The sequence below is a fragment of the Colossoma macropomum genome, unplaced genomic scaffold (assembly GCF_904425465.1).
Source record: "Colossoma macropomum unplaced genomic scaffold, Colossoma_macropomum, whole genome shotgun sequence".
Lineage (NCBI taxonomy): Eukaryota > Metazoa > Chordata > Actinopteri > Characiformes > Serrasalmidae > Colossoma > Colossoma macropomum.
This window is the reverse complement of record NW_023494802.1, coordinates 17,717,312-17,744,305: the sequence shown is the minus strand read 5'-3', so window position 1 is coordinate 17,744,305 and position 26,994 is coordinate 17,717,312. Positions and strand designations below refer to the sequence as shown.

Sequence of the window (26,994 nt, the reverse complement as noted above, 5' to 3'; positions counted from 1 at the left end):
GTCCTCACAGTTTTGACTTTTCTTCCTTTGCTGGGATGATGATGGTGATGCATGGCCAGGCGAGGTTCTACGAGGGGACCGTATCGTTAACACGCTGTACCAGGTACGAATGAACCAGGACAAGAAGTGCGAGCTGGTGTGTGGAAAGCCAGACAAACCCACTAAACTCAGCGTGGCTAACAGCAAGCTGATCGCAGAGCGCATCCAGGAGGAGTACTACGTTCACCTGTGAGCTCCTTTACTGCAGTCAACCTGTCTGATTGACAGGATTTTGTCACCTGATCATTATATTCTAATTTACACCGATCAGGCATAACATTATGACCACCTCCTTGTTTCTACGCTCATTGTCCATTTTATCAGCTCCACTTACTATATAGGTGCACTTTGTAGTTCTACAGTTACAGACTGTAGTCCATCTGTTTCTCTGATACTTTGTTAGCCCCCTTTTACCCTGTTCTTCAGTGGTCAGGACCCCCATGGACCCTCACAGAGCAGGTACTATTTGGGTGGTGGATCATTCTCAGCACTGCAGTAACACTGACGTGGTGGTGGTGTGCTAGTGTGTGTTGTGCTGGTCTGAGTGGATCAGACACAGCAGTGCTGCTGGAGTTTTTAAACACCTCAGTGTCACTGCTGGACTGAGAATAGTCCACCCACCAAAGACGTTCAGCCAACAGCGTCCTGTGGGCAGCGTCCTGTGACCACTGATGAAGGATTAGAGGATGACCAACACAAACTGTGCAGCAGCAGATGAGCTATCGACTCTGACTTTACATCTACAAGGTGGACAGACACGGTAGGAGTCTAATAGAGTGGACAGTGAGTGGACACTGCTGTGTCTGATCCACTCAGACCAGCACAACACATACTTACACACCACCACCACGTCAGTGTTACTGCAGTGCTGAGAATGATCCACCACCCAAATACTACCTGCTCTGTGAGGGTCCATGGGGGTCCTGACAGCTGAAGTTATGTCACTAATGTTATGCCTGATCAGTGTATGTGAGGTAGAGGTGGACAATATGACAAAATGGTATCATTATCATAAGAAATTGCACCAAAGCAAGCTTTTTTTTTGGGGTTCTTGGGTTTGTCACTATTCAGAGAGCTGCATGTTTCATTAAATAGAGATTTAGTTGGAACTTCACACCTTAACCATCTAAAGTTTGCTTTATTGTTGGGAATTCCCAGTGAAATCCTACTTGGAGCATAATTATCCTGTTTAATTGGTTGTAGTGTGCTATATGTTAAAAAAAAATAATGCTGACTGTCTGTACAGCTTATCCCAGCATTTCTTGCTGGTTCATTGTATCTGTTTCAACATTATGTGCATATATCCCCGAGTATTTTTATCTTTTTGCCATATTATCCACCTCTAGTGTGAAGCAAAATATCGCTGCTGTTGGAACAAAACCTCGTATCTCCATTTTTGTTGTTTTTTCAGTTTTTGACCTAATTTAAAAATGCCTGTTGCCCTTTACATTGTGTGTAAATTTCACGATAAATGGACCAAAAGAAATGACCCAAAATGACTTGGGGGGGAAAAAAGTCTGGTTCCATTGACTTACATTAAAAGTAGAGTATGTTTTTTTTTTCCTTCTCCTGTAAAGTTATCCCTCCGCATTGAGAGGAGCCAGTTGAGGTGGTTCGGGCATCCTGATCAGGATGCCCCCTGGGCGCCTTCCAGACCCACTGGAGGGATTATGTCTCCAAGTTGGCCTGGGAGCGGTTTGGAGTCCCCCCGTAGTTAGCTAGTGGAAGTTGCGGGGGGATAGGGTCATCTGGGATTCGCTGCTTTCCCAGCTGCTACCACAACACTATCGGGATTAAGCAGTTAATGATGAATGAATGAATGAAAGAAAGAAAGAAAGAAAGTTATTATTTTGGAGACACAAGGTTTTGTTCCGACAACAGCAATAAGTTTTAGACCTGATTTTATTCACCACTTGACAGAAGTTTCTCCATCATGTTAAAAGTAGGGTCTCTGACTGAATGATGTCTGTGATCAGTATTGCAGACAACCTTCCAGTGGCCACAAGGCTGGAGTTTTACCCAAATAGAGATGCAGGAACAGATGAGGAACAGAAGAGAGACGTGGTGAAAGATGTGCAGTTTGAACATGGCTATAGACTGGGCTTCACCGACAGCAACAAGGTAGGCCGTCGTTTCTCCCTCCTGCTTAATCTTAACTTATATGTGCAAGCATGCAGTGTGTGGACTCAGGGTAGGATCTTTAAACATTTGCTCAGAGGGTAATATTTATTGCATCCTGCTCACCTGTTTATCTTTCATTGTGCCTATGGAGGTTGTTTAAAAAGTGTTTGCCTCTTTCACTTCTATTTGCTTTTTGTTCATTTCTGAATTGCGACCTTCTTAGGTTTTCCACCCGAAAACATATCAAAATCAACTTTCCCAGTCTATATATCTGATTAACATCCCGAATGTGCTGTTCCTTGTTTAGCTTAAACCACTGAAAATCATTTCTTTGGAAAAAACACAAACCTGTTCGTCAGGTTTCTAATGTTTCCTGATGAAGTTTGTCTGCAAAACATGGTTTGAAGTAGATGGAACTGATGACTAGTTTCCTTCATGCAGTACTGCATGGATAAATGTGGGGTTGCCTTTATTTCTGTTGCCCCGTGATCACTCTGACTGTTAGCCATGAAAGGCCGTAGCATCTTCAGTTTATTTTTAACCTCCTGATAGCATTTCTCATTGGTCTTGGTCTTGTGATCTAGTTTACAGTAATGGCGGGTTTTGGACTGGGTGAGGTTGGTGGTGTGTCCCTTTTTATGAATCACTGTGTCAATGTAGCATAACTAAGGCCTCCGGAGGCTTTGAGTGTTTGTCATGAAGATCCTTGCAGCTCTCTTTCTTCTCGTAAAGGTTTTCTAAAACAATGTTTAGGAACTGATGATTCGTTTGACCAATTTAACACAGTAGGAGGCAGCGGGTCAGTTTTTTTTGTAGTTAATACCCAGCTGAATCTGATACGATGGCGAATTAGGGCCACTGTTAATATAAATAGTAGACTTAGAGAATAAAGTCATAATATTTCAAGAAAGAAGTCATACAGGATGATTCAAAACGATTCATCCAATTTCAAACCGCCATATTTTTACAACCGTGAGGCGTCTAGGAACCAATCACAATCCAATTGAAAGAGGGGGTCATAGAGTTTCTGACTGTCAGTGGAAGATGGCTCCCTTCAGTCTGAGAGGAGATGCGACCCCTGAGCAGAAAGCGTTCTGCGTTCTCCACTTCAAAAGACTGAATCCGTCATGCAGCGTGATTTTCATGGGCAGTGAACCTCCAACAGCTCAGAGCGTTCGTCGCTGGTTCCACAACACTGGATGATCTCCGTAATCGCGCTGAAAGAGCCGCGAGTGCAGCGACACCCGACATGCTCAATCCAGTATGGGATGAGTTTGACTATGGTGTTGATGTTGTCTGTACAGCTGGAGGAGGTTCATACTGAGCACTTGCACAATTACATAATAAACTTTATGCTCATTTAAACCATTTACAGTTCACTGCATTGATCTGTAATGATTTACAAGTGCAATAAATCATTTTGAAATCGGTTGAATCACCCTGTATTTTGATAACAATATCGTAGAATTATGACATTAAAGTGCCAGAAAAGGTCACAGTATTGTGGCCAAAGTGTTTCCAAAAGGAACGCAGCACCTCCTCGTGTTAAAATGAGGGACGTTGAGGAGTTGGTGGAGTTACCGATGTAAGATGATGTATCTCAAAACTAGAGATGTACCGATACCAGTTTTTCCTAACAATACCGATACCTGGTCCTTAGGTACTAGCAGTGACTAAGTACCGATACAGATACTAACTCTATCTAACTTGACTCACCTATAAGTCCTGATGTTTATACAATTACATTTTAAAAATGTTTTGGTAAAGTGCAGATAAAACACATTCTGCTGGAGTAGACCACATTTACTTGTTGGATTATACTTGTTAGATGCTTAAGAAACGTCTTTTTGTTGTATACATTTAGTATTTTCTATTATATTATTAGTAATAAGAGTCATGTTTAGGAACTTAAGTAAATGTAAAATATGTTTATTGTGCAAAACAGAGCTGAACAGTCTACAGATAAACCTGTGGTGTTTACACATCAGCACACAGCAGCTTCTCTGGCTCAAAGCCTGAACTGAATGTTGTTTCACATCCAAATTTCTCAAGTCGTTTGAATCATATGTGCGCCTTGTTCACTTGTGCTGCGTCTCTGAGCGTCAGTTTAGTAAATATCACCATCGCTCACGCAGGCGGGGCTGATGAACGCACAGGCCCAACTAGCAGGCTGCTGTGCTAAAGGCCAAATCGAGGCTAAAGGCTATCGTTACGCCGAGAGTCTGGCAATTCCTCCCCCTCTTTCAATAACATTAACTCAGGCTGTAAGTGACCACACAGTGGCAGATGAGTGATATAGTGTAAGAAGCAGCTCTGCTGTTCAGGTAAGCAGCTCTGTTAGCTTGTTGCCATTAAATATTCTGCCGTGAGCATTTTTCCTGCTGCTGGTCGTCCCGCTCCACCTGTGTGTTGTAAAGTTCTCTCTATAGGCTTGCATGCACGTTTTAGAAATCGCTTTGTGGTGTCAGTCATAGGTATCAATATGCCCATCAACAGTACTGCGTTTAATGCCAGTATCGGCACCGATACAGCATCAGTATTGGTGTAACGCTATTCAAAACAGTATTTTGGGCCCACATTTTTGTCTCTAGCCTAGCATAACATACACCTATAGCAGATACTAAGTGTTCTTAATGGCTTGAAAACAATGAAAGCTCCACAGGAAGTCATCCAGGAGCCAAAATCCCACTTTTCTTTCTTTAGATTATTTACTTTGTTCATTTTTATGCAAAACCAGTGACAAAAGTACTATAGCAGTCTGAGCCTCCACCCATAGAGGTGCTAACCCTCTAATAAATACAGCTTGCCAAGCTGGCCAGAGCTATGAGGATGTTGTCAGTTGTATTCTTGATTACTATCTACTACAAGTCTGTGTGTATGCAGTTTCGCGGTTCTGTGCACCATTCCAGTTTTTTCAGTCTATTGGGAAACAGTTTTGCAAACACTCTGCGTACCATGTTGAGTGTTTTTGGAGCAGGAGATAGTAGCCGGGTTGCAAAAGGCCTGAGAGCCTCACAGCATCATGTCTTTAAAAGTTATTACGCAGGTCTGTTTTTGTTGTAGCCCCATTTTGTAAATCACATGCCCCTAAGTGTGTGTTGTGCTGGTCTGAGTGGATCAGACACAGCAGTGCTGCTGGAGTTTCTAAACACCTCAGTGTCACTGCTGGACTGAGAATAGTCCACCGACCAAATATATCCAGCCAACAGCGTCCTGTGGGCAGCGTCCTGTGACCACTGATGAAGGACTAGAGGATGACCAACACAAACTGTGCAGCAGCAGATGAGCTATCGTCTCTGACTTTACATCTACAAGGTGGACCGACAAGGTAGGAGTGTCTAATAGAGTGGACAGTGAGCGGACACAGTGTTTAAAAACTCCAGCAGCACTGCTGTGTCTGATCCACTCAGACCAGCACAACACACACTAACACACCACCACCACGTCAGTGTTACTGCAGTGCTGAGAATGATACACCACCCAAATAGTACCTGCTCTGTGAGGGTTCATGGGGGTCCTGACCACTGAAGAACAGGGTAAAAGGGGGCTAACAAAGTATCAGAGAAACAGATGGACTACAGTCTGTAACTGTAGAACTACAAAGTGCACCTATATAGTAAGTGGAGCTGATAAAATGGACAATGAGCGCAGAAACAAGGAGGTGGTCATAATGTTATGCCTGATCGGTGTACACTGTCTTTGCTGTTATGTGTTAAGGACAACAAAGGAAATAAGTCTTTGACTTTGCGTTGCACTTAACAAACAAGCTGAGAGTAATTTGTGCTTTCATTGTCCACTAATCGAAGAATTCTGAACTGTGAGAGTAGGATTATAGGTACAGTGCTGTTTACCAGTTACGTCACCTACCTCCTCTTTCTCTTGGCAGTATTTCATCCTCATTTATCCTAATAATACTGAGCTTATGAACTGGCAGTCTGGCATAAATTCAAGCATTTAAGCCCCAAGCCAGATAAAATGAATGTGCAGGTCCTCTTGGCGAAAAAAGGCCTGGGGTTTAATTTACAGACAATAATCACATTTAAATCACCATCGCAATATTTGTCGGAAAAATCGCAGTAAGATGTTTTCCCCAAACCATTTAGCCCTTCTTAGAGACGCTATTGATTCAGTGCTTACAAACATTTCAGGTTATTATCTGCCAGGTAATTATCTCAGGGCTGTGAGAGTCTCTGACCACACTATTTGCAATGCGGCTTTGTTTTGTTGCGTCATATGTGGCATTTTGGTTATGTTCCTACGTTCTTATTTGCACAATGTCTTTCCTTTCCCTACAGTACTATTTGCACAACCACCTGTCCTTCATCCTGTACTACCACAAAGAGAAGATGGAGGAACAAGATGAGCCAACTTACCGTGTTGTACGCTTTGAGGTGGTGCCACAGAGTGTAAAACTTGAAGGTAACACATGTCAGGCCTTTTCACTTGGGGTTGGAATAGCAGATGACCGGTCCGTTAACGTCCCAAGGATGGGAGTCATCACATTGAAACTCTTGGAGAGTTAGTTAGTCATTGAGATAGACTGCTGGCGGTAGAGTTGCCTGTTGCTATGAATCTTGTGTATAAGGCTACGTTCACATTACCAGGTTGAAGTGGCACAAATCCGATTTTTTGATCTGAGCCACTTTCATATGTGGTCCTAGATCAGATACTTATCCGATTCGTGGCCATGCGACCTTAATGAGAAGCTCAGATCGGAATTCATGTGCTTTTTTTTCATTGCACGTGCGCCATCATTCAGCGTTACCATGGCAGCAGCGCCGAACAGAAGTTAAAGCCTGTAAACGATGGAAAAGCAGCTCATCTCACCTTTTTCTCCTTCGTCTCGCTCTAATAATGAAGCTGAGAGCTGATGAGAGTTAATTATCTTCTCAGCGAAGCTCGTTCTGCTCGTTAGTTTGTGCTGATGATGAACGTGATTCATTCACGGGACGTTACTGAGTAGGATGAGCTCATGAGGGTCATTTCAGGACGCTGGGTTGTTCACATGAATGAAAGATTTGAGTCACTTACCTAAAAGAGTGAGAACCATCGTGTTAGAGAGATCGGATTTGAGCAAAAAACAGATTTGAACAGCGAAGCTTGTAATGTGAATGTAGCCTAAATATTGGGCAGTTTCTGTTATGTCTGTTATTTTAAGGAAGTTAAACCGTATAGATTTAAATACAGAGAGATTCACTCGAAAGAGGCCCCGAACGTTCTGTTGTGGCTTCCGTTAGGATGACGCAATCTGAACCAAAAAATACGCTACATACTTTGACGAATGTGTAATCGATTGCATTCCATGCGATGCTGGAAGTGATCTACGTTTTCTGCCAGACACATGAAGGGGTACGGGGGTATGCGCCCGGAAGTTGCAAACAAAGGTTAAACGGTGCGACGGCTGTCTTGCACCTACCTCATCGCTCCGACACAGGGGCATCCCAGCCTGTTCGAAGCTCCGTATACTGAGGAGCTGTTTCGTTCAGGTTGATTCGTCCTAGCAAGAATTATTACAGAATATTCGGGGCCTCTTTCGAGTGAATCTCTCTGTACTTGCTCATCATTAGCACTATCCATTTATATATCAACTTCTAAAAGGACTCTGCTTTTATGCATTTTAATTCGTTCTTTTTCACCTCTCTTTTCCTCTTTCTGTCTGTCTGTCTTTGTTTCTCTTAGACCTGAAGGCTGAGAAGGACGGTGCCTGCACGTTACCCGAGGCCAGTGGTTCTGCTCCTCAGGAGATTGACCCAAACAAAGAGAACAGTGTGCTCTTCACCTACTCTGTGCACTGGGAGGTGAGAAAGCATCGTCCACATTTTCAGCAGACAGTCCACCTCTGTCTGTGCATCGTACACAATTCTTATACCTCTCTGGCTCCTGTGCTGTGTAGGAGAGCCAGGTGAAGTGGGCTTCTCGCTGGGACACGTATCTCACTATGAGTGATGTGCAGATTCACTGGTTCTCCATCGTCAACTCTGTCGTGGTCGTCTTCTTCTTATCAGGTATGGATGTTTGCAATTTTATGAAGGGTGTCATTGTATGTTGTTGGCTGCTAATTAATTAATATAATCAATCAGTTTATAAATTGATGTGTTACACCGGTGACAGCCAGGTGTGTGTATGTGTGTATGTGTGTGTGTGTGTGTGTATATATATATATATATTTTTTTCAATAACAGAACTATGTAAATTAGCACAAATACAGCTAAATGTAGTTGTACTATTATGGGAGTGATTAGATGACAATTTTTATAACTAGTCAGAAAATAAATCTAAATAAAGCACTTAAATACCTTAACGTGTTGAGCACAAACTAAAGTAAGCACCAAAGTATGGTTTACATACAAGAACACTTCCTATCACTGGCGATTTCAGGGTTTTTTTTAGGTGGGGCCTGATGGGGCCACAGTTCCTGTTCAGGGGCCAAATAAATGCATAATTGCTCACAATATCTATATATTTGTATGTAATATTCACATTATACACATGCATAATTCAGTATGTTTTATAATCTGCAGCATACACAGTAAAATTTAATCATTTTTAATCACCTTTGGGATGACCTAGAGCCGAGATTGCGAGCCAGGTTCTCTCATCCAACATCAGTGTCTGACCTCACAGATGCTCTTCTGGATGAACGGCCAAAAATTCCCGCAGACTCTCTCCAAAATCTTGTAGGAAGCTTCCCAGAAGAGTGGAAGCTGTTAGAGCTGCAATGGGGGGACCAACTTGGCTGATAAGCTATGTTGCTTCCTAGCTGTCACTTCTTAGGTTTCCATGGACAACAGGCACAGCTCGAGCTCAAAAAACAAATATTACTCACTGCTGCCCTCTACTGGTGTTTTATAGCACCTGTTAGTAGTAAAAACGTTTGCTGAAGACCCATGATGTGTCTTAATAAATGTGTGTTGTTTTTTCTTATATTTACATGCGTTTGCACCAAACCAACTGATAAAAAAAATACATCCATTGTATTATTGAAAGTATATATAAACTGGACCCAGTCATACTGCTGTTTTCAATAGGGGCAAGGTGAGGTCACTCATGTCACTTCCTGATCAGCTTCTCATGCAGTGGATAGCGGGAACTTGAGGCTGCGCAGGTGCCATAATGGTGCTAATTTCAGCCATGCCATGCAAATTACAGCTCTGTTTGTAGAAGCTACCCAGTAAAATTTTGTAAATATTTCGAATCTCCATAAATCACAGCAACCATTCAGTGCAATCAAAACAAGAATCAGTTTTATCACATTAATTTATTGTGGGTTTTTTTTTTTTTGTTTGTTTTAAAAAAAATTCTATATTCACAAATGCAAATTCAGTAACAAGAGGCCTTTTTTCTTACTGTGCATTCTGGAATCCGAACAGTTATTTATGGCATTTAAAAATCTGAAGAACAAAAAGGCTAAAAGCTAAGTAAATAAATAAATAAATAAAAATATCTCTGTCCGCAGTGCATACAGTGTTTTTGATGCAAACTGTCTCTCTTTATTTCTTGATTGCCCTTATGTCTTCATGCATCTTTGTGTTGTTGTAACCCAGTTAAAAAAAATGAAAAGGGAAAAAGCAGCCATTTAGCATGACAGTGCTCTTTCAGCGCATGATGAATTTTAGTTATTTCTTCTGTCATTAGTTGTTTGTGTTAAATATATTGTAGAATACAGCATAGCAAGAGAAAAAACTTAAATGTTCAGTTTAAAATGTTTTATATTAATAATCCTTATAAAGTTAATAGTAATAAATAGTTTCAAACAATCTAAACAACTAGACTTCGTTTACAGATTAATGAATAAATATGTATGTTTGCCTGTCTTCTTTGGAGTTGTTGTTGTTGTTATTATTATTATCATTATTATTATTATTATTATTATTATTACACAGTGAACCTGCTCTCTCCTGTATATTAATAAGGAACCTCTACTTCAAATATTACAGTGCAGTCTTTCAAGCCTCAACTTTATCACATAAAGTTCTGTACTCTCACGGAAAACTGTTTATTTTGAAGCTGTAAGGTGATTGACAGGCCTATGGATCAAATGACAGACAGTCCAGTCTCTGTAGAAAAGGCCAGGGTCATATGGTAACCTAAAACGACTCGGATGTGCCTCTGTATTTGGACTAAAGACAGCCTGAAATGAGTGGAAGTGAACGGAGAGCTTCTGGGAGCGTGTTTTGTATGCTAGCTGTGTAGTCATACAGAGCTGTGTAGCCACTGGGGCGCTAGCAGAAATTAGCAATATTGTAGCAGTGAATAAATAAACACTACTTGCAAAGCACAGGCTTCCACATTAAGCAATGTTATTTGATGATATGCTCATGCTTTATTTTATGTTGGATCACGTTCATAGCCCAGTAACGGTCAGTGCTCTATGGCAAGGGTTCCAGTCCTAACTAATAGGCCTGTGTCATAATTATGCAATTGGAACACGAGAGGGAGTGTGAAAAAACATCACGGCTGTGATTTGGTCGCAGGCAGAAGCCGAAGGCTTTTATACAACAGTTGAATAAATAAAGTAAGAAATAAATAAACTGGGCTGTGAACGCGGCATTTAATGTGTTTTAATGTTCGCAGTTCCTTCCGCCAAATTATAGTTCCTTAACCAGCAGCTTGTTGGTACATCAGAGTAACGATCTCCGCTCACTCGCTGCACAGCCGGCAGGTCGTTCTCCAGCTCCTTACACTAAATTTCACAGCTTTTCAGTCGCAGCTGTGACAGAAGAACATCTAAACAACCTGGAATCAGCCAGAAATGAACCCAATACCATTCGCCAAACAAAATGGGCTGTAAGATGCTTTACAGACTGGCTGGAACAAAACAACATTAATATTGATCTGGCAAAAAATGACAAAACTGAGCTGAACTTGATATCGCAGCATTTTTATGGCTCAGTCCAGTTTCATCAAACTCTGAAGATGAGACTAAACGTTTGGCGAATGGTGTCGGGTTCATTTCTGGCTGATTCCAGGTTGTTTAGCTGTTCTTCTGTCACAGCTGCCGACTGAAAAGCTGCTCAGTGGTGAATTTAGTGTCGTCTCATCTTCAGAGTCTGACCAAATCGGCTGTCGGTCAAATGTGATCTTAAAAGTGTCCATTTTCTGTTTGTGGCAAAGTAAGAAGTAAAAACGTTCAGATGTCTTGAGCGTCTCCTACAGCTGTCAAAGTCGTTGTTTAGCAACAGCGTCTCAGCGGAGTGATACAATGTTCGTGAAAACGCTTCTCAACCAATCAGCTTGCATGGCCGGAACTAACTGTTGTTTGATTATACACAAATACAATGTGCAAAATCTTTAAGCGCCCCATTCATATTTCACAAGGGGAGGAATTATGTGTGTGGAAAGTTACAGCATGGCTCTGTCTGTTCAGCAGGCAGAATTTTCTAGAGCCACACAGCATATCTGGGCTGATTCCGAACATAGAGTACACCTTTAAACAACTAATTTAAAGAAAACACAGATTACAAGACCAAAATGATGACCTTAGTGCATCTTAAAGCCAACGACAGCATGTTATCTGACATTTAAACCATTCAAGCTTGATTTACAATCACATGAATGGGAACTTTTAGCTATTCATGATACTGTCTGAAGCTGGAGCTGTGTAGAGTGCACATCCTTTTGCATTTTGCTGTGACATTTTGTGAACATTGGTAAATATCTGTGCATATTTGTAGGAATCCTGAGTATGATCATCATCAGGACCTTGAGGAAGGACATTGCCAACTACAACAGAGAGGATGACATTGTAAGTGAATCCTTTCTACCTGTGCTCTTGTGATGGAGTCTCATTAATGATTGCCCAAGCATTAAATCAGTCTCTCTCTCTCACAGGAGGACACCATGGAGGAGTCTGGCTGGAAGAATGTTCATGGAGACGTGTTCCGCCCACCCCAGTACCCCATGATCCTTAGTTCACTGCTAGGCTCAGGGATCCAGCTGTTTTGCATGATCCTCATTGTTATCTGTAAGTATGAAACTACCTTATGTTAATGTAGAACACCAATGTATATTTACCAGCCAAATGAACTCTGACCCATGGTTTGTGTTTATGTGTGTGTGTGTGTGTGTGTGTGTGTTAAAGTTGTGGCCATGCTGGGCATGTTGTCTCCATCAAGCCGAGGGGCTCTGATGACCACTGCTTGCTTTCTCTTTATGTTCATGGGGTAAGATGAATTCATGTGTATTGAAAGTATATCTGTGTTTATGCCCATGTTTGTGCACATGCTGGCGTCTTAACTCCCTTTTAAGATTGTAAGTCAGTTTTTAACTGTTTTATGGGTATTTTTTTTTTTCTATGGCTGTCTTTGCAGTGTGTTTGGGGGATTTTTCGCTGGTAGACTGTACCGCACGCTAAAGGGCCACAGATGGAAGAAAGGAGCTTTCTGTGTGAGTAACAGCATATATGCTTCAACACAGTACAGAAACATTACCGTTGTTGTAACTAGGGAATTTTGGTAGTCGATACCAAAGCAGAAATGCCGTAAAGGGCAATATTTCATTTCTAAACTCTATTATTAATCCTCTACTGCATGCATTATGTATAATTATGCATTATGAGAGCAATTTAAAAATATTCAGTTCACTTTTCTTGCATAAAATTATCCTTGATTCATTTTTTCAGACCCGCTTATTAAATTTAAAAACAGTCGTGTGCTGGGGACCTTTTGGAGTATGTTGCCTTGAGACCTAGCTTGTGACTGGCTAAATCCGTTCCACTGTCACACAATGTTGCTTCTAGGCAACAAACATATTTCTGCAAATTCCCATGAGAAAAATTGATACTGAATGTTAAAAAAGAGGTTTAATTGTGCCCACTAAGAGATATTATGACCAAGTACATGCTTTTTATTGACTTACTCAAACTCTTCCCTTTATTGTTAACCCTATCGTTGTTTATAAATATGTATAACATTAACAATAAAGTGAGTTTGTTGCCCTGAGGCAACATTGTGCAATAGAGGGTTGGAACTATCAGTGACTAGCCATTCAAATGTTAACCCAGCTTTTTGCCACTAGAACAAATCAACCAAAAATTCTTAAACAGTATGGTAATGTTGGCATTAGTGGTAATTTTGGGGTGCAGTGGTAATTGCAACATGGTAATGTTGGGATGTAAATTTTGGCAAATAACCGGCAATCATTGGTCAGTGATTCAAAGCCTAAAATCAAGGCAAAATAACATTGTATAAAATGGACACTTATGAAATTTTGGATGGAAGTGAACGGAGAGCTTCTGTATGCTAGAGCTGTGCAGTCATATAGAGCTGTCTAGCCATTGGGACACTAGCAGTAATTAGCATTATTGTAGCAGTGAATAAACAAACACTACTCATAAAGCACAGGCTTCTACATTTAGCATTGTTATATGATGATATGCTCATGTCCATGAGTATATTACAATTAGAAAGTTCAAGAAATGACTTGTGTGTTGCAGGCTTTATGTTTGAACACCTTCATAGCCCAGTATACGTCGGTTCTCTATGACAGGGGCTCCAGTCCTCACTAATAGGCCTGTGTGATAATTATGCACAATTACACTATTCAAAAAACAGTCAAAATATTTAAGCTCGCCATTCATACTGGGGAGTAGTACTGGTAGGTTGGGTGTATAAGTAGGTGTGTAGGTGTGTGTAAGTAGTAAACAGCCTGTAGTAAATATACCTTACATAAAAACCCTGTTTTGTTTACATTGAGTGGCTGACAACCATAATATGGTCATAATTATGTGACTAAAACCTAAAAAGTTAAATAAAAAATGACCAGAAGTTACAATGATTGATTGGCTACTGAAAATTCAAGCAAAATTCTCCAGTTATATTCATCACTCATTACCAGCCCAAATTAAAAATTAATTCTCATGACCGGGGCAGTTGTGTCAGAGAGTACCTCACTAGCTCTCGAAAGCGATCGCCGTGCATCACAACCTTTTCTATAATTTTATACACCCATGTGTGATTTCCTCACACTTTCTCTCAAAGAAGGCGTTTGCTTTCGGTATGGCATGTCTATGTAGTTGTCCCGAACATCCCTTGTTTTTAGTTACATGCTTAATTTTTAATAAATCAGTTGCCTGTTAATTTAGAAACATTACTAAACTTTTTAAAAATGAAATAAAATCGAAGTAATGTTGGTCCAACAATTGTTTGTCAGTTAATGAATAATCAGATAATTATTTACGTCCTAACTTGGCAATTATCTTTACAGTGTCCAGAAAAAGAACCGTCAAGCCCAGTAAACATTTTACCACCAACAATCACACAAGTTCGAGTTGGGTTGAGTTTGTTTTGTGGGTTCTTGGTTCAGTGACATCGTCATATGCAACATGATAGTGTTCTCAAACATAGCAGGAATATGTGTTTCAGTTTCTGTTTTTTTGCCAAGGTAATACCACTAAGGTCTGCATTAATCAGTGGCAGTGTTTGCTGATTGCGTTTTGAGTTTCATTATATTACCTTTGCTCTTCTGCCTCGAATTAGTATCCCTGTAGGCTCTTGATACCTTTTTTTTCTATTGGGCAACAACTTTAAAAAACAAAAAAACAAATACAAATTGCAAAAAATCCACTGTTACATTTGCTGAAGGCAAGGTTTTGTTAGTTTTGCAGACCACAGAAATGCATTGATGTACATTAGAAACTAATTGTGTTTAATTTTTCTTTAATTTTCAGCCACAGCTGAAGATCTTTTTATAAAAAGCAGCAAACTATTTTTCTAACGTCATGTTAACTGTTAGTGTTTAAACTGTCATTCACTTTGTTCTACCTTGACTTGTGCTACCTTTTTTGAGAAACCAACCAATTGATGCCAAATGTTTTGCTTCCTCTTTATAGACTGCGACTCTGTACCCAGCGGTGGTTTTTGGAATCTGTTTTGTGTTGAACTGTTTTATCTGGGGAGAGCACTCCTCTGGAGCTGTGAGTATCTGTGCAGTCAGTTTTTACACTCCACCTCCGTTTTCTTTTATACTCTGACAAAACAATCAGATTTACAAGTTTGCAGATAATCCACCAAATCTGCTCTTATGAAGTTAGCAAAGTGCTCTAGCTATGTTTTCCTCGTCCTCTCTCAGGTCCCTTTTACTACCATGCTGGCTCTGTTGTGCATGTGGTTTGGAATCTCCATGCCTCTAGTGTATCTGGGCTACTACTTTGGCTTCAGAAAGCAGCCGTACGACAACCCAGTGCGCACCAACCAGATCCCCCGGCAGGTGCCTGAGCAGCGCTGGTATATGAACAAGTTTGTCGGGTGAGTTTGACCCTCCTTTGACCATAAAATGACCCTCCATCGACCATAAAATTCTCATGGATAGGTTTTAGAGACTGGGTTAGTCTCTCAGGAACTGTCCTAAAATCGTTCAGTTCAGTCCTGCAAAAAAGGAGCTACTTTGTCGAAATAGAAAATAATGTTTCTGTGAGAGTGCCAGTGACCTGTGGTGTCCCCCAGGGTTCAATTTTTGGGCCGCTTTTAATGCTTCCTCTTGGCCAATTACTACAAGACTATGGGATATCTTACCACAACTAAGCAGATCTCAGATCTGCTTGGCCCTCTCCCCAAACAACTTTGATCCCCTTGACTCACTTTGTAAGTGCCTTAAAGCGCATCACTAACTGAATAAGACAAAACTTTCTGCATTTAAATAAAAATAAAACAGAGACTATTTTATTCTGGAATAGCAACAAGAGGCACAGACTAGCTGGCTGTGTGGACTCGAGAGCCCTAAAATTTAGAGAACTACCTTGTAACCTTGGTGAACTGATGAACTCAGTGAACTCAGATCTGCTGTTTATTACCTTAAGAACGTCAACAAGATTAGAGATTTTCTAATTAAATGAACCTGGAGCAGCTCATCCATACCTTTATTTCTAGCAGGATTGATTACAGTAATGATCTCCTAACTGGACTCTGAAAAAAGACAAACAGCTTCAGTTGTTTCAGAATGCAGCTGCCAGAGTCTCACTAGGAGTAAAGGAAGGGAACTCATCACCCCCATTCTTAAATCCTTACACTGGATACCAGTAAGTTGCAGATAAAAGTTTAAGGTACTGTTACTGGTCTTAATGGTGTAGGATCAGCGTACGTATCTGATACACTGCAGCAGAGTTGAACAGAACTAGATCATTAGGTTCTAGTCGGTTAATCCTGTCTAAGGTAAAAACTAAACATGGAGAAGCAGCGTTTCGCTACTATGCTGCTCTTAAATGGAACCAGTTGACAGAGAGTATTAGAAGAGCCCCGACACTGGACACTTTTAAATCCGGGAAAACGTTCCTATTTGAGCAGTTTTCATCTCAGTTTAAAACACTGTTAGCTCTACGGCAGTTCCCTCCTGTTACAGCCCTTTATTATCCTAATATCGTTTTAATTTAATTTTTAATTTAAATAAGTCTCTTAAAATCTTGTTGTTTTAATTACGTTTTAATTAAGTTTTTAATTTCTGTTCTTCTTTACTTTGTCACTTTTTAAATTATAATTTGAATTATCTTTGCATTTCATCATTTGTAAAGCACTTTGATTGACCTTAGTGTGTGAAAGGTGCTATATAAATAAACTTGCCTTGCCTCCTCACCAGTTATAGGTGTTCAATGCTAACAAAAATAAGATAATACTGCTAGTTACAATTTGAAGGATTTTTCTACATCAAAAGTATTGTTTGTTGCAATAAATTGTACACTACATGTGTTGCAGATAGCAGTTAGGTGGAGAAATGCTGGTGTTTTCCTTTAAACTGCCCAGGGTTCAGTAGAAATGCACTTTGACAGTCCTGTTTCTTCTGCCCATTTAGGATCCTGATGGCTGGCATCCTTCCATTCGGTGCAATGTTTATTGAGTTGTTCTTCATCTTCAGTGTAAGTCAGACCTCTGTTGCGTCAGATTCACTGGCAGGGAGGGGAAGGGGCATGTGCTGTGCCGTGCAATTTTCAGGGCTTATTTTATTAGAGGGCTATCTTCTATTGAACATAGTGATGCACCAAAATGAAAATTGTTGCTGGAAACCAAAGCTAAAATTAAGGCCACAGCGAGCCATAAACTGAAACTGCAAATAAATAAACACACACACACTATTTTTTGCCTTTTTCACTAGGCTATTATTTATTTATTTATTTATTTTTGGACTGAGCTGATAATAAGTAAGAACACTTTTTCTTTATCTGCCAAATTTTTTTTTCAATCATTTCAAAAACTGCAGATGGCGTCAGCTTTCTCAGCAGGGACTTTCCACTTTGCTTCTGTTTTGTTGTAATCTGCATGTCGTGCATGATGTGTTGTCAAGTGGTATCAAACCTGCAATGGAGAAGTTCTTGGACGCTGTATCTCCTCTTGATACTTGGCAAGAACAGTGATTGCAAATTGCTGGTCTAATGTCCCTCAGAGGAATCGTGAAATAGTTCCATATGGCCGTTTTCGCTGTTAATCTCCTGCCGCTCTAACAGTATGAACACACCTGCCACAGAAGAGCCAAGGAAAAGTGTTTTTTAATCGCTGTTTCTAGTTTTCTTTACCATTAAAATTTGTGAGGTGATTCGGGAACGTAGTAGGCCTGTTTTAGGCCTTTTAGGCATTTTTGTCTGAAAACTGAAAGTGCCATTTTTTACAGTTTTTGAATCTTATTAACTTTCAGTAGCCCATCATTGTATATTCCAGTCCTTTGGTTAAGTTTTTAGTTTTTGGTCATATAATCATGACCATATTATAGTTGTCAGCCCCTTGGTTTAAACAAAACCATGTGTGCTATGGGCTGTTTACTTTATATCCACACTTAAAGAACACATACAAGGAATTCTTTTGCTTGTATGTGTGTTAATATAAAATTCAGTTGGTTTGTGCTCATATCAAGTACTTTACAGCGGCCTTGAAGGTGGCTCAGCCAATCAGATTTCAGAAGTGTCTGTTTGCTGTCCAGGCTGAGCTGACAATAAATACAACTGCATTGTTTTTTCTTTATACTTTGGCACTTCGTTTTGTGATTTCTTTTCACAAAAACTGTTTCAAAAAAAGTTTCAAAAACTGCAGATGCCGTTGACTTGTGAGCAGGGACTTTCCTTTTTGCTTCTGTTTTGGTGCAATCTGCATATTGAGCATTATGATTTCGAATGTTTTCAAGTGTCAGACCTGTAACGGTCTTCTTCAATGTTCTTGGCCGTTGTATCTTAATACTTGTATGAACAGTGATTGCAAATTGCTTGTCCAATGTCCCTCATAGAAACCATGAAACGGTTCCATACGACTATTTTTTTCTGTTGATCTGCCACTCAAACCTGCCACAGAAGAGCCAAGGAAAAGTGCTTTTAATCACTGTTTCTAATTTTCATTACCATTAGAACTTGTGAGGTGTTGGATTCAGACCTGTTGTAGGCCTGTTTTAGGGGTCAGAATTTTCAGCATGTTGGTCTGAAAACTAAAAGCGTCATTTTTGACAGTTTTGATACAGCAGTACTCGGAAATGAGAGGTTTCATTTATCTGAGCCTCATCTGTCAACACGCAAACTGTACTGGTATTGGGTGGTGAATGAAACTTGAAACTTTCGAACCTTCAGTAGCCCATCGTTGTATATTCCAGTCGTTTTGTTAAGTTTTTAGAATTTGATCATGTAATCATGACCATATTATAGTTGTCAGCCCCTTGGTTTAACCTTTTCAACTCCTTGAGACCACCGGTGGTTCCAAAACGCACTTTGTCATATTCTTCATAACTTTTTCATAACTTTCGTATTTCTTAAGCTACATTCTAAAGGTGGGGGTCGTATGAGGCTGTAACTGTCTTCTCTCCAGTCAAATAGATGGGTGATGTAATTTTAAACCCTTATAATAAAAGAAGCTGAACTCTCAAATTTTTTTTTCTACTGAAAGTCGACCCATTTTTCCACAAATCTGGGCTATAAACTATAAACAGATGGCGTCTCTTCAGTGATCTGCTCTGTAAACATTATTTTTATAAAATAATACAAAGAGCGTCTAAGATTTTTGGCTTTCAGCAGTAAACTGTAAGCATATAGCAATATGTGTGATCATAAAACACACGTTCTGTTAATTTGAGGGGAGCTTTTTAAAATAAATAAATAAATAAAATAAAAATGTACATTTATTTCATGCAGTTGAATAATTTGCTTTACAATTTGGTCATGTAAATTCAGATGGACAAACCAAAATATGCCCTGGTGAGTAAGAGGTTAAACAAAACAAGATTCTTATGAATGGTATGTGTACTATGGGTTGTTTACTTTATATACACAGAATAAATACAAGAAATCCTCTTTAATATCTGTGTAATCGTTTAGTATTCAGTTGGTGTGTGCTCATACTTTACAGCGGCCTTGAATGTGGCTCAGCCAATCAGATTTCAGAACATTTACATTTACAGCATTTAGCAGACGCTCTTATCCAGCGCGGCTTACAACAAGTGCTTTGTCTGTCCAGAGAAAGTATCTTTGCTAGTTACCAATAGGTTAGAGAGAAAGTCAGTCCTGAGCTCAGATACTGCTAGAATCAGAAAGTCATTATTGACACCTAGAGAAAAAGGGACAGAGTTCAACACAGAGCAGTGCAATACAATACAATACACAAGTGCAGTACAGTACATTACAATCAATACTTAATTCAGTGCTCATTTAAGTGCTGTATAAACAGGTGTGTCTTCGGTCTGCGTTTGAAGACCAAGAGAGACTCTGCTGTTCGGACAGCCAGTGGGAGTTCGTTCCACCACCTGGGTGCCAGCACAGAGAACAGAATTTCAGAATTTTTCAGGCTGAGCTGACAATAAATAAAAATGCTGTTCCATTTTTTTTTTCTTTATACTTTGGCATATCTGTTTTTGTGCTTTCCTTCACCGTCATTTTAAGAACTGCAGATGCCGTCGACTCGTGAGCAGGGACTTTCCTTTTTGCTTCTGTTTTAGTGTAATCTGCATATTGAGCATTATGTTTTCAAGTGTTTTTAAGTGTCAAACCTGTAAAGCAGAAGTTCTTGGCCGTTGTATCTTAATCACTGTTCATACAAGTATTACAAATTGCTGGTCTGATGTCCCTCATAGAAACCGTGAAATGGTTGACACGGCTGTTTTTTTCTGTTGATCTTCTGAAAACTCAAACGGTTTGAATGCATATGGCACAGAAGAGCCAAAGGAAAGTGTTCTAATTACTTTTTCTAATTTAACTAAAATTTGTGCACTGTTAGATTTGGACGTGTTGTGTGGTCAAAACGGTTTTTGGGGGGTCAGAATCTTCAGCATTTTTGTCTCTTTTGACAAAGGTGCCACGACAGTTTTGGTGCATCGCTTACTGAAAAAAGTTCAGTTGGAGAGGTTTCATTTAATTTATGTGAGCCTGATCTGTCAGATCAAGGCATTTTAAACACAAATTCAATAGAGTCTTAACCGCAGAATTGAAAACTACCTGGAAATACATCGTTTCCCCTGTAATAATCAGGGCATAAATACAGTGGGGATCGTAATTAAGTCAGAAAGAAGTGTTCTGTGTTTTTCTGTCTTACTGTGAGATTTATGCCCCTTTAGGCCATCTGGGAGAATCAGTTTTACTATCTGTTTGGCTTCCTGTTCCTGGTCTTCATCATCCTGGTGGTCTCCTGCTCACAGATCAGTATCGTCATGGTCTACTTCCAGCTCTGCGCAGAGGTGTGTGTTTTGTGTGTGGGAGGGGTTTGTGTACATAATGACTGGAGGTCTAAACTGTCAGTTTAAGCAAGTGACTCGAAGTACAGGAAGCGTGTAAAAAAGCACAAGACTGACAAACATCACTTTACACTGCTAAGCGATGCATAAACTAAAGCCTCATTATGGCCTCCAGATGACTTATCCATCGTGTTTGTTAAAGCTTTAGCAGCGTAGCTAGTTTAAAGATATCCGTACTGCACTGTTTACGTACTGCATTGTAAAGCTTTGATGGTTCTTTGTGGACATGTTAGTTGTTATGTTTAACTTATATCTGCATGAACGTTACTGAAGTACTGAGATGAAGAATTAACAAAAGGTAAGTACTTTGTGATCATTAAGAAAGTACTGAAACAGTCAACTACATATGTTAACTGTTTTAACACCTAGTTTGTTCGCTAAACTTTGCACCAGAGTTTGAGTTTTTGTGAACTTGTATCTTTTTCCATTTGGAACTGCAATGGCGAAAATGCACCAAATTATACATACGGCTGTTCTTTGATCGGCCAGGAATTTGGCAGTGATTCATCCAGTCTATTACTATCACGTTTACCTCCATTAGTGCCAGAAAAAGCCTTCTTTATTTTAACTTCCGTTACCCTCTCATAGTATAAAACCCAAACGTGTCCCTCAAAAATCTTCATGGTGCAATGTGTAATGCTACCTATTATATTGCATGAAAATAGAGGCGCTTAATGTCTAATCAGAGTAATAAAAATTCTTTTTACTTGATGTGTTTATGATTGATTGGTTTAATTATCCCTAATTTTGAATTTAACCAGTCAGGTAGCTGGTGCCAAACCCAGCCTATCAAAATATGTTCCAAAATATGAGCTTGTGCCAAAATTAAAAGCTTTGCTGTTGCTTTTCTGCTGGTGGACGGATGGATAGATGGAAGAAAGACAGCAAGCAAGCAAGCAAGAAAGAAAGACAGCAAGCAAGAAAGGAAGAAAGAACAGCAAGAAAGCAAGAAAGAAAGAAAGCAAGAAAGACAGCAAGCAAAAAAGAAAGACAGCAAGCATGCAAGAAACAAAGACAGAAAGCAAGAAAGACAGAAAGCAAGAAAGAAAGACAGCAAGCAAAAAAGAAAGACAGCAAGCAAGCAAGAAAAAGACAGCAAGCAAGAAAGAAAGAAAGGAACACAGCAAGAAAGCAAGAACGATAAATAAAGCAAACTTTATTGATCCTGGAGGGAAATTGCAGTGTTTCAGTAGCAATACATATAATTGCACATAAACTGAGAGATACTATGCAGAAAAGAAAAAATAGAAATAAAAGTAGACATAAGTTAAAGTATAAGAGGGTAGGAAATAAAGTATATCTATTTGCATATTTACATAGCATACAAGACAGATTTGCTGTATTTACATGATAGCAGGCACTGAGTGGTATGAGGTCTAAAAGCACAATGATTATAGACACAACTAGGAGTAGCAGCAATGTTACAGTGTAAAGTGCGCAGTGAGAGTCAGTACAGTAGCAGGTTATGATATACTGCACAGTGTGTATTAACAGGAGAGGAGATACAGCGATGAGGTTCAGCTCAGCTCAGCTCAGACAGCAGGAGATCAGTACCGTCTCTGCAGTAAGGAGGCTCCTAGTAGAGCCGTATAGCAGCGGGTAAGAAAGATCTCACACGGCTCTTTAACCCAGCGCAGCTGTAAGAGTCTGTAAGAGCTTTAAGAGGCATGCAGAGGGTGTGAGGTGTTATCCAAGAAGGCTAATAGCTTGTTGAGCGTCCTTTGTTCTGCCACAGCCTCCAAAGAGTCCAGCTTGACTCCAACAACAGAGCCAGCCTTCCTAATAAGTTTGTTTAATTTGTTCAGAGCAGTTTTGTTAATGCTGCTGCCCCGGAACACAACAGCGTAGAATAAAGCACTCGCTACAACATAAAGCAGCAGCTTGACTGAGGAAAAAGTTTGATTGGTCAGCACCAAACGACGCAGGCATGAAAGCGCCCTGAGAAATGAATACACTGAGTTATGTACTATTAGTTTTCCCATTCTTCTTGTACGTTTAGTCACTTTTAGCTTTGTGTAAGCAAAAAGATATACTCCCCTCGTTATTTAAGTCTTACATCTATAATGAACGTTGCAAAACTCTTTTAAATTGGCCGGTCAAAGAAGAGTCATTGTGTAATTTGTCAATTTTTTTTCTGCAGTATCATATATAATTAACAGATCTTCGAGCCTTAGCTTATTTGTGTGAATGGAAAATGTCAGCTAATAGTCGGTAGGTGTGCAGAGCAGCCGTGGTTAGTTTTTGTGTTGTTTCTTCCTGCAGGACTACCGATGGTGGTGGAGGACTTTCCTTGTGTCTGGAGGCTCCGCCTTTTACGTACTCGTCTACGCTATTTTTTACTTCGTCAATAAGGTACGTGTATTTTATTTATAGGGACTATATACATGGAGACTCGCTCGAAAGAGGCCCCGAATATTCTGTTGTCCTCTGACTCCTGTTAGGATGAAGCAACCTGAACCAAAAAAATACACTACATACCTTGACGTATGTGTAATGTGATGCTGGAAGTGATCTCCGTTTTCTGCCAGACACATGAAGGGGTACGGGGGTATGCACGGGGTAAGTTGCAAAAGGAGGTTAAACGTTGTGATGGCTGTCCGGCGCCAACCTAATCGCTCCGCCGCAGGGGCTTGTTCGAAGCTCCATATACTGAGGAGCTCATTGCACATTGTTTCGTTCAGATTGATTCGTCCTAGAGAGAGTTATTACAGAATATTCAGGGCCTCTTTCGAGTGAATCTCCATGTATATTTCAATAAAAAAGTTTTCATAGAACTTCTTCAGTGCCTGCTGTACCAGCCCTCTAATTAGTCCCAAAAACAGCAGCACATGACTTCAAATAACAAAAAACAGTAGTTTGTGTGTGCATAGCATAAGCCTCTCACCCTTCCTTTCCCAGTTCACCCTGATAGGATGCTTAGATGCCTAGTTTTGACTGTTGACAGTGGTTTGTGCGAAACACGGTAAATAAGAGACTCTAAGAAGAGACCAAGAGGCGCATCTGTAAAACTTTAAATTTCAATACACATTGGAACATTTATTTTTGCGTTTTTTTTACTACTGGATTAAAATTTTATTAAACTGTTTTTTGGTAAATTCTCCTGAGCTCGATTAAATGAATGAAAGAGCTTGTTGCCAGCATGTTTGAACTAGCCAAAGATCTGAGCTCCTTATTACTAGTGACACAACAAAGCGTCAGATTTTGGCCAGAGCGAGGAGCAGCTCTTTAGAAAGCCGGAGCATCGTTTTCTCTCACTCCACAAGCCTAAAGTGCTTTTTTCCCCACATTGACTACTTCTGTGTGTCATGAGTGATGCAGCTGACTTTCATACGTACAGCAATTCTTACCAAAGTTACTACAGAAATATAAACAAATAGTCATGTGTTGTCCAGTTTGCTGTGTGAATGGTTGAAGTGGATTGTGTCTGCAGTTTTCTGGGTTGTGATGGGCGATCATTTCAAGCCTGTACCGACCGAAGTTTAGCTAGTTTTTTTTGTTTAATAACAGCCAGGAACATAGTTTGTAAAGTTGTGTCTTGTCCACATGTCCAACTATTATATAAAAAACATATGTGTATGTGTAAAAAGTATGAGTATGTAGCAGACATGTAGGGGGCTTCTCAGAGCAGATTTTGTAAGTCAAAGTAACTACTGGGTTGTAAAAAAAAATGCTTGAAACGAGCAGAATTATCTGCCAGTATGGTGAAATAATTTGACTTTCTAAAATCACTTAAAACATGTAAAAGAAATCTAGAAATACGTTCAACGATCTAATAATAAACTTCTCAAAATGAGAAAAATTTGATTTGTTGATTTAGATTTAAGATAATTTCACTTGCCAACTTTTTCTTTCTGTTTAATTCCAAAACATGATCTGTCTATTTTAAGAAATTAAAAAAAAAGAAATATTAAGGATTTTTAAATGAGGCACACTGGACAGTTATTTCATATACAACCATATACAAATTTCTTTTATGGCTACAAAGTTAAGTGATCATTGTCGACACCTTAACTCTCACCTTATTATCTGAAAATCACCCAAAAATCTGACAATTACATAGAAAAAAATGTAAAAGCTGGTTTAAAGCACAGAACTAATTTCATCTCCTTAAAAAGAAATTCCACTGGTTTTTCTAAATTTCTGCATAAGTCAGTCATTGAGAGGAAAATAAAATAATTTAGATGTTTGATGGGAAATCGTCTTCATTATAGGGTAACTTTAATGATTCAGGACAAATATTAACATTAATATGTATAGCCATGTTATTTATTATCCAAAGCCACCAGTGAATCTACACGTCTCCTGAGTTTTATGTGTGATACTGATGATGGCAAAACTGTGGCAAATCTGAAAAAATAAGTTTTCTTCTTTTTGCCATACAGCACGCTGCATGTACATCTTCACCGTTGATGATTTAAAATGATTCAGGCCAAAAACCTCATCGCAAAATCATCATAAAACAATGTTTCAGGCACCAGGCAGCACATTCATAACCATTTCATGTAATAACTTTCTGTGAGGAAGCTTTGTTCTTCTATTAATATTACCAATAGTCAGCAGTTACAGCTCAGTTCTTCACAATTCTGCACAATTCCACACAGTCATATCACCAAAATGCATTTCAGCTGCAGTTCAACCAATATAAACACTTAATGTCAGCTCAGCAGCTCAGAAACTGAGCCCAAGTCTCAATGAACTTGCAGTGAAGAAAGGATGCCAGGTGTCTAGATCAAGCAAATATGTAGGTTTAAAAGACAGAGTACCTGGCGACTTTTAAATTATAAATATTTCAAGTATTCATGTAATATTTCTAGGTCTACAACAAGCGTCTGCATTTTACTGTTTACGTTTTTGCAGATTTTGAATAAACAGTGGCCGCTTTGGGTTACAGCACAACATTAATTAAAACAAATGAAAACATTTTTTCTCCGGCCCAAAGATTTGATTACATTTTTTTAATATGGCTCTTTTACTGGTTGACTTTGACACCCCTGTTTTAGAGGCATTAAACTCTTAGACGTCTGGTTCCTATCACCACCACTGTGAACAATTCTGACTCATAAGTTTCTCTAGAACAGCATTTCACACCAAACCACTCATCATTATTATCATCCCTACACTGTAGAGCGACTACGAAACTACTGATGGTGGATCCAGTGTAACAGATCAGTTCATTACTAGTTACGGTTTTTATTAATCTTTCTTTTCTCTCTCTCTCTCTCTCTCTCTGCAGCTGGACATTGTGGAGTTCATCCCCTCCTTGCTGTATTTTGGCTACACAGCTCTGATGGTTTTATCCTTCTGGCTCCTAACGGGGACGATCGGCTTCTACGCAGCTTACATGTTCATACGCAAGATATACGCCGCGGTCAAAATCGACTGAGCCACAGTCCTCCTGCGTTTTGTTACCTTTTTTTTTTTGTTGTTTTTTTTTGTTTTTTTTTACCTTCTGATTTGTCAGGCAAGCACTGATGTGAGAGAGTGTGTGTGTGCGTGAGCGAGTATGACTGTAGCATGAGGTGGGTGATGTGCAGCTGCACAACGTTGACTGCAGGAGAGAATACACAGGTGCTTTGTGCACAGACTAGTCAACCATGTCCTTCTGTCCCCCCTCACTCAGTCGCTCCTCCACTGAAACACAGAGATTACATCGCTATGGACTCTAGAATTAATCGTTTTCGTTTTTAAATTTAAATCTTGGTTTCCTGTTGTGCGTACACACCACATGGGCCAAAGGGTGTCTTTTTTTGGGGCGGTTTGGGGGGGGGGTAGAGGGGTGGCTCGGATATAAGTTTTTGTTTTGGGGGGGGGGAGGGGGGGATGGCAAATTAAATATTATATCATTTTACAGATCACTTTTGTTATCTTTTTAATACTGTATATTTAATTTGAATCTTTTCCAACGTATCTGGTTCAAACTAGTATTTGTTGTTGTACAGAAGTGTGTGTGGGATTGCGTGCGTGTGCAGCATGCAGGAAAGAGTGGTCAGTCTGTGGTCATTGAGTATACGCTGATTTACAGAAATAATGCCGTCGAGACGTGACAAAAGAAGGACATTAAAAAAAAGTTGCAACTTTATTTCCTACTGTTGTTTTCCCTTAGCTTTTCCTTGTGGGCCGACTCACCTGGACCAGTATTGCTAACGTTAT

The 26,994-nt window shown here is 39.8% G+C and overlaps 1 protein-coding gene across 1 annotated transcript in view; it reads left to right on the top strand.

Annotated features, from left to right (window-relative positions):
* The window catches only part of tm9sf4 (transmembrane 9 superfamily protein member 4), a 31,111-nt gene extending 4,851 nt beyond the window's left edge, over window positions 1–26,260 (top strand). The window contains exons 4-18 of the mRNA XM_036591967.1: window positions 60–228; window positions 2,016–2,160; window positions 6,456–6,579; window positions 7,840–7,958; window positions 8,054–8,165; window positions 11,835–11,905; window positions 11,992–12,124; window positions 12,242–12,323; window positions 12,471–12,546; window positions 14,990–15,073; window positions 15,229–15,404; window positions 16,942–17,005; window positions 20,668–20,787; window positions 23,107–23,196; window positions 26,078–26,260. Of these exons, the coding sequence (XP_036447860.1) occupies window positions 60–228; window positions 2,016–2,160; window positions 6,456–6,579; window positions 7,840–7,958; window positions 8,054–8,165; window positions 11,835–11,905; window positions 11,992–12,124; window positions 12,242–12,323; window positions 12,471–12,546; window positions 14,990–15,073; window positions 15,229–15,404; window positions 16,942–17,005; window positions 20,668–20,787; window positions 23,107–23,196; window positions 26,078–26,227 (1,715 nt within the window). The 3' untranslated portion in view covers window positions 26,228–26,260. The remainder of the gene's footprint in view (window positions 1–59; window positions 229–2,015; window positions 2,161–6,455; window positions 6,580–7,839; window positions 7,959–8,053; window positions 8,166–11,834; window positions 11,906–11,991; window positions 12,125–12,241; window positions 12,324–12,470; window positions 12,547–14,989; window positions 15,074–15,228; window positions 15,405–16,941; window positions 17,006–20,667; window positions 20,788–23,106; window positions 23,197–26,077) is intronic.
* The last annotated feature ends 734 nt before the right edge of the window (window positions 26,261–26,994 follow it).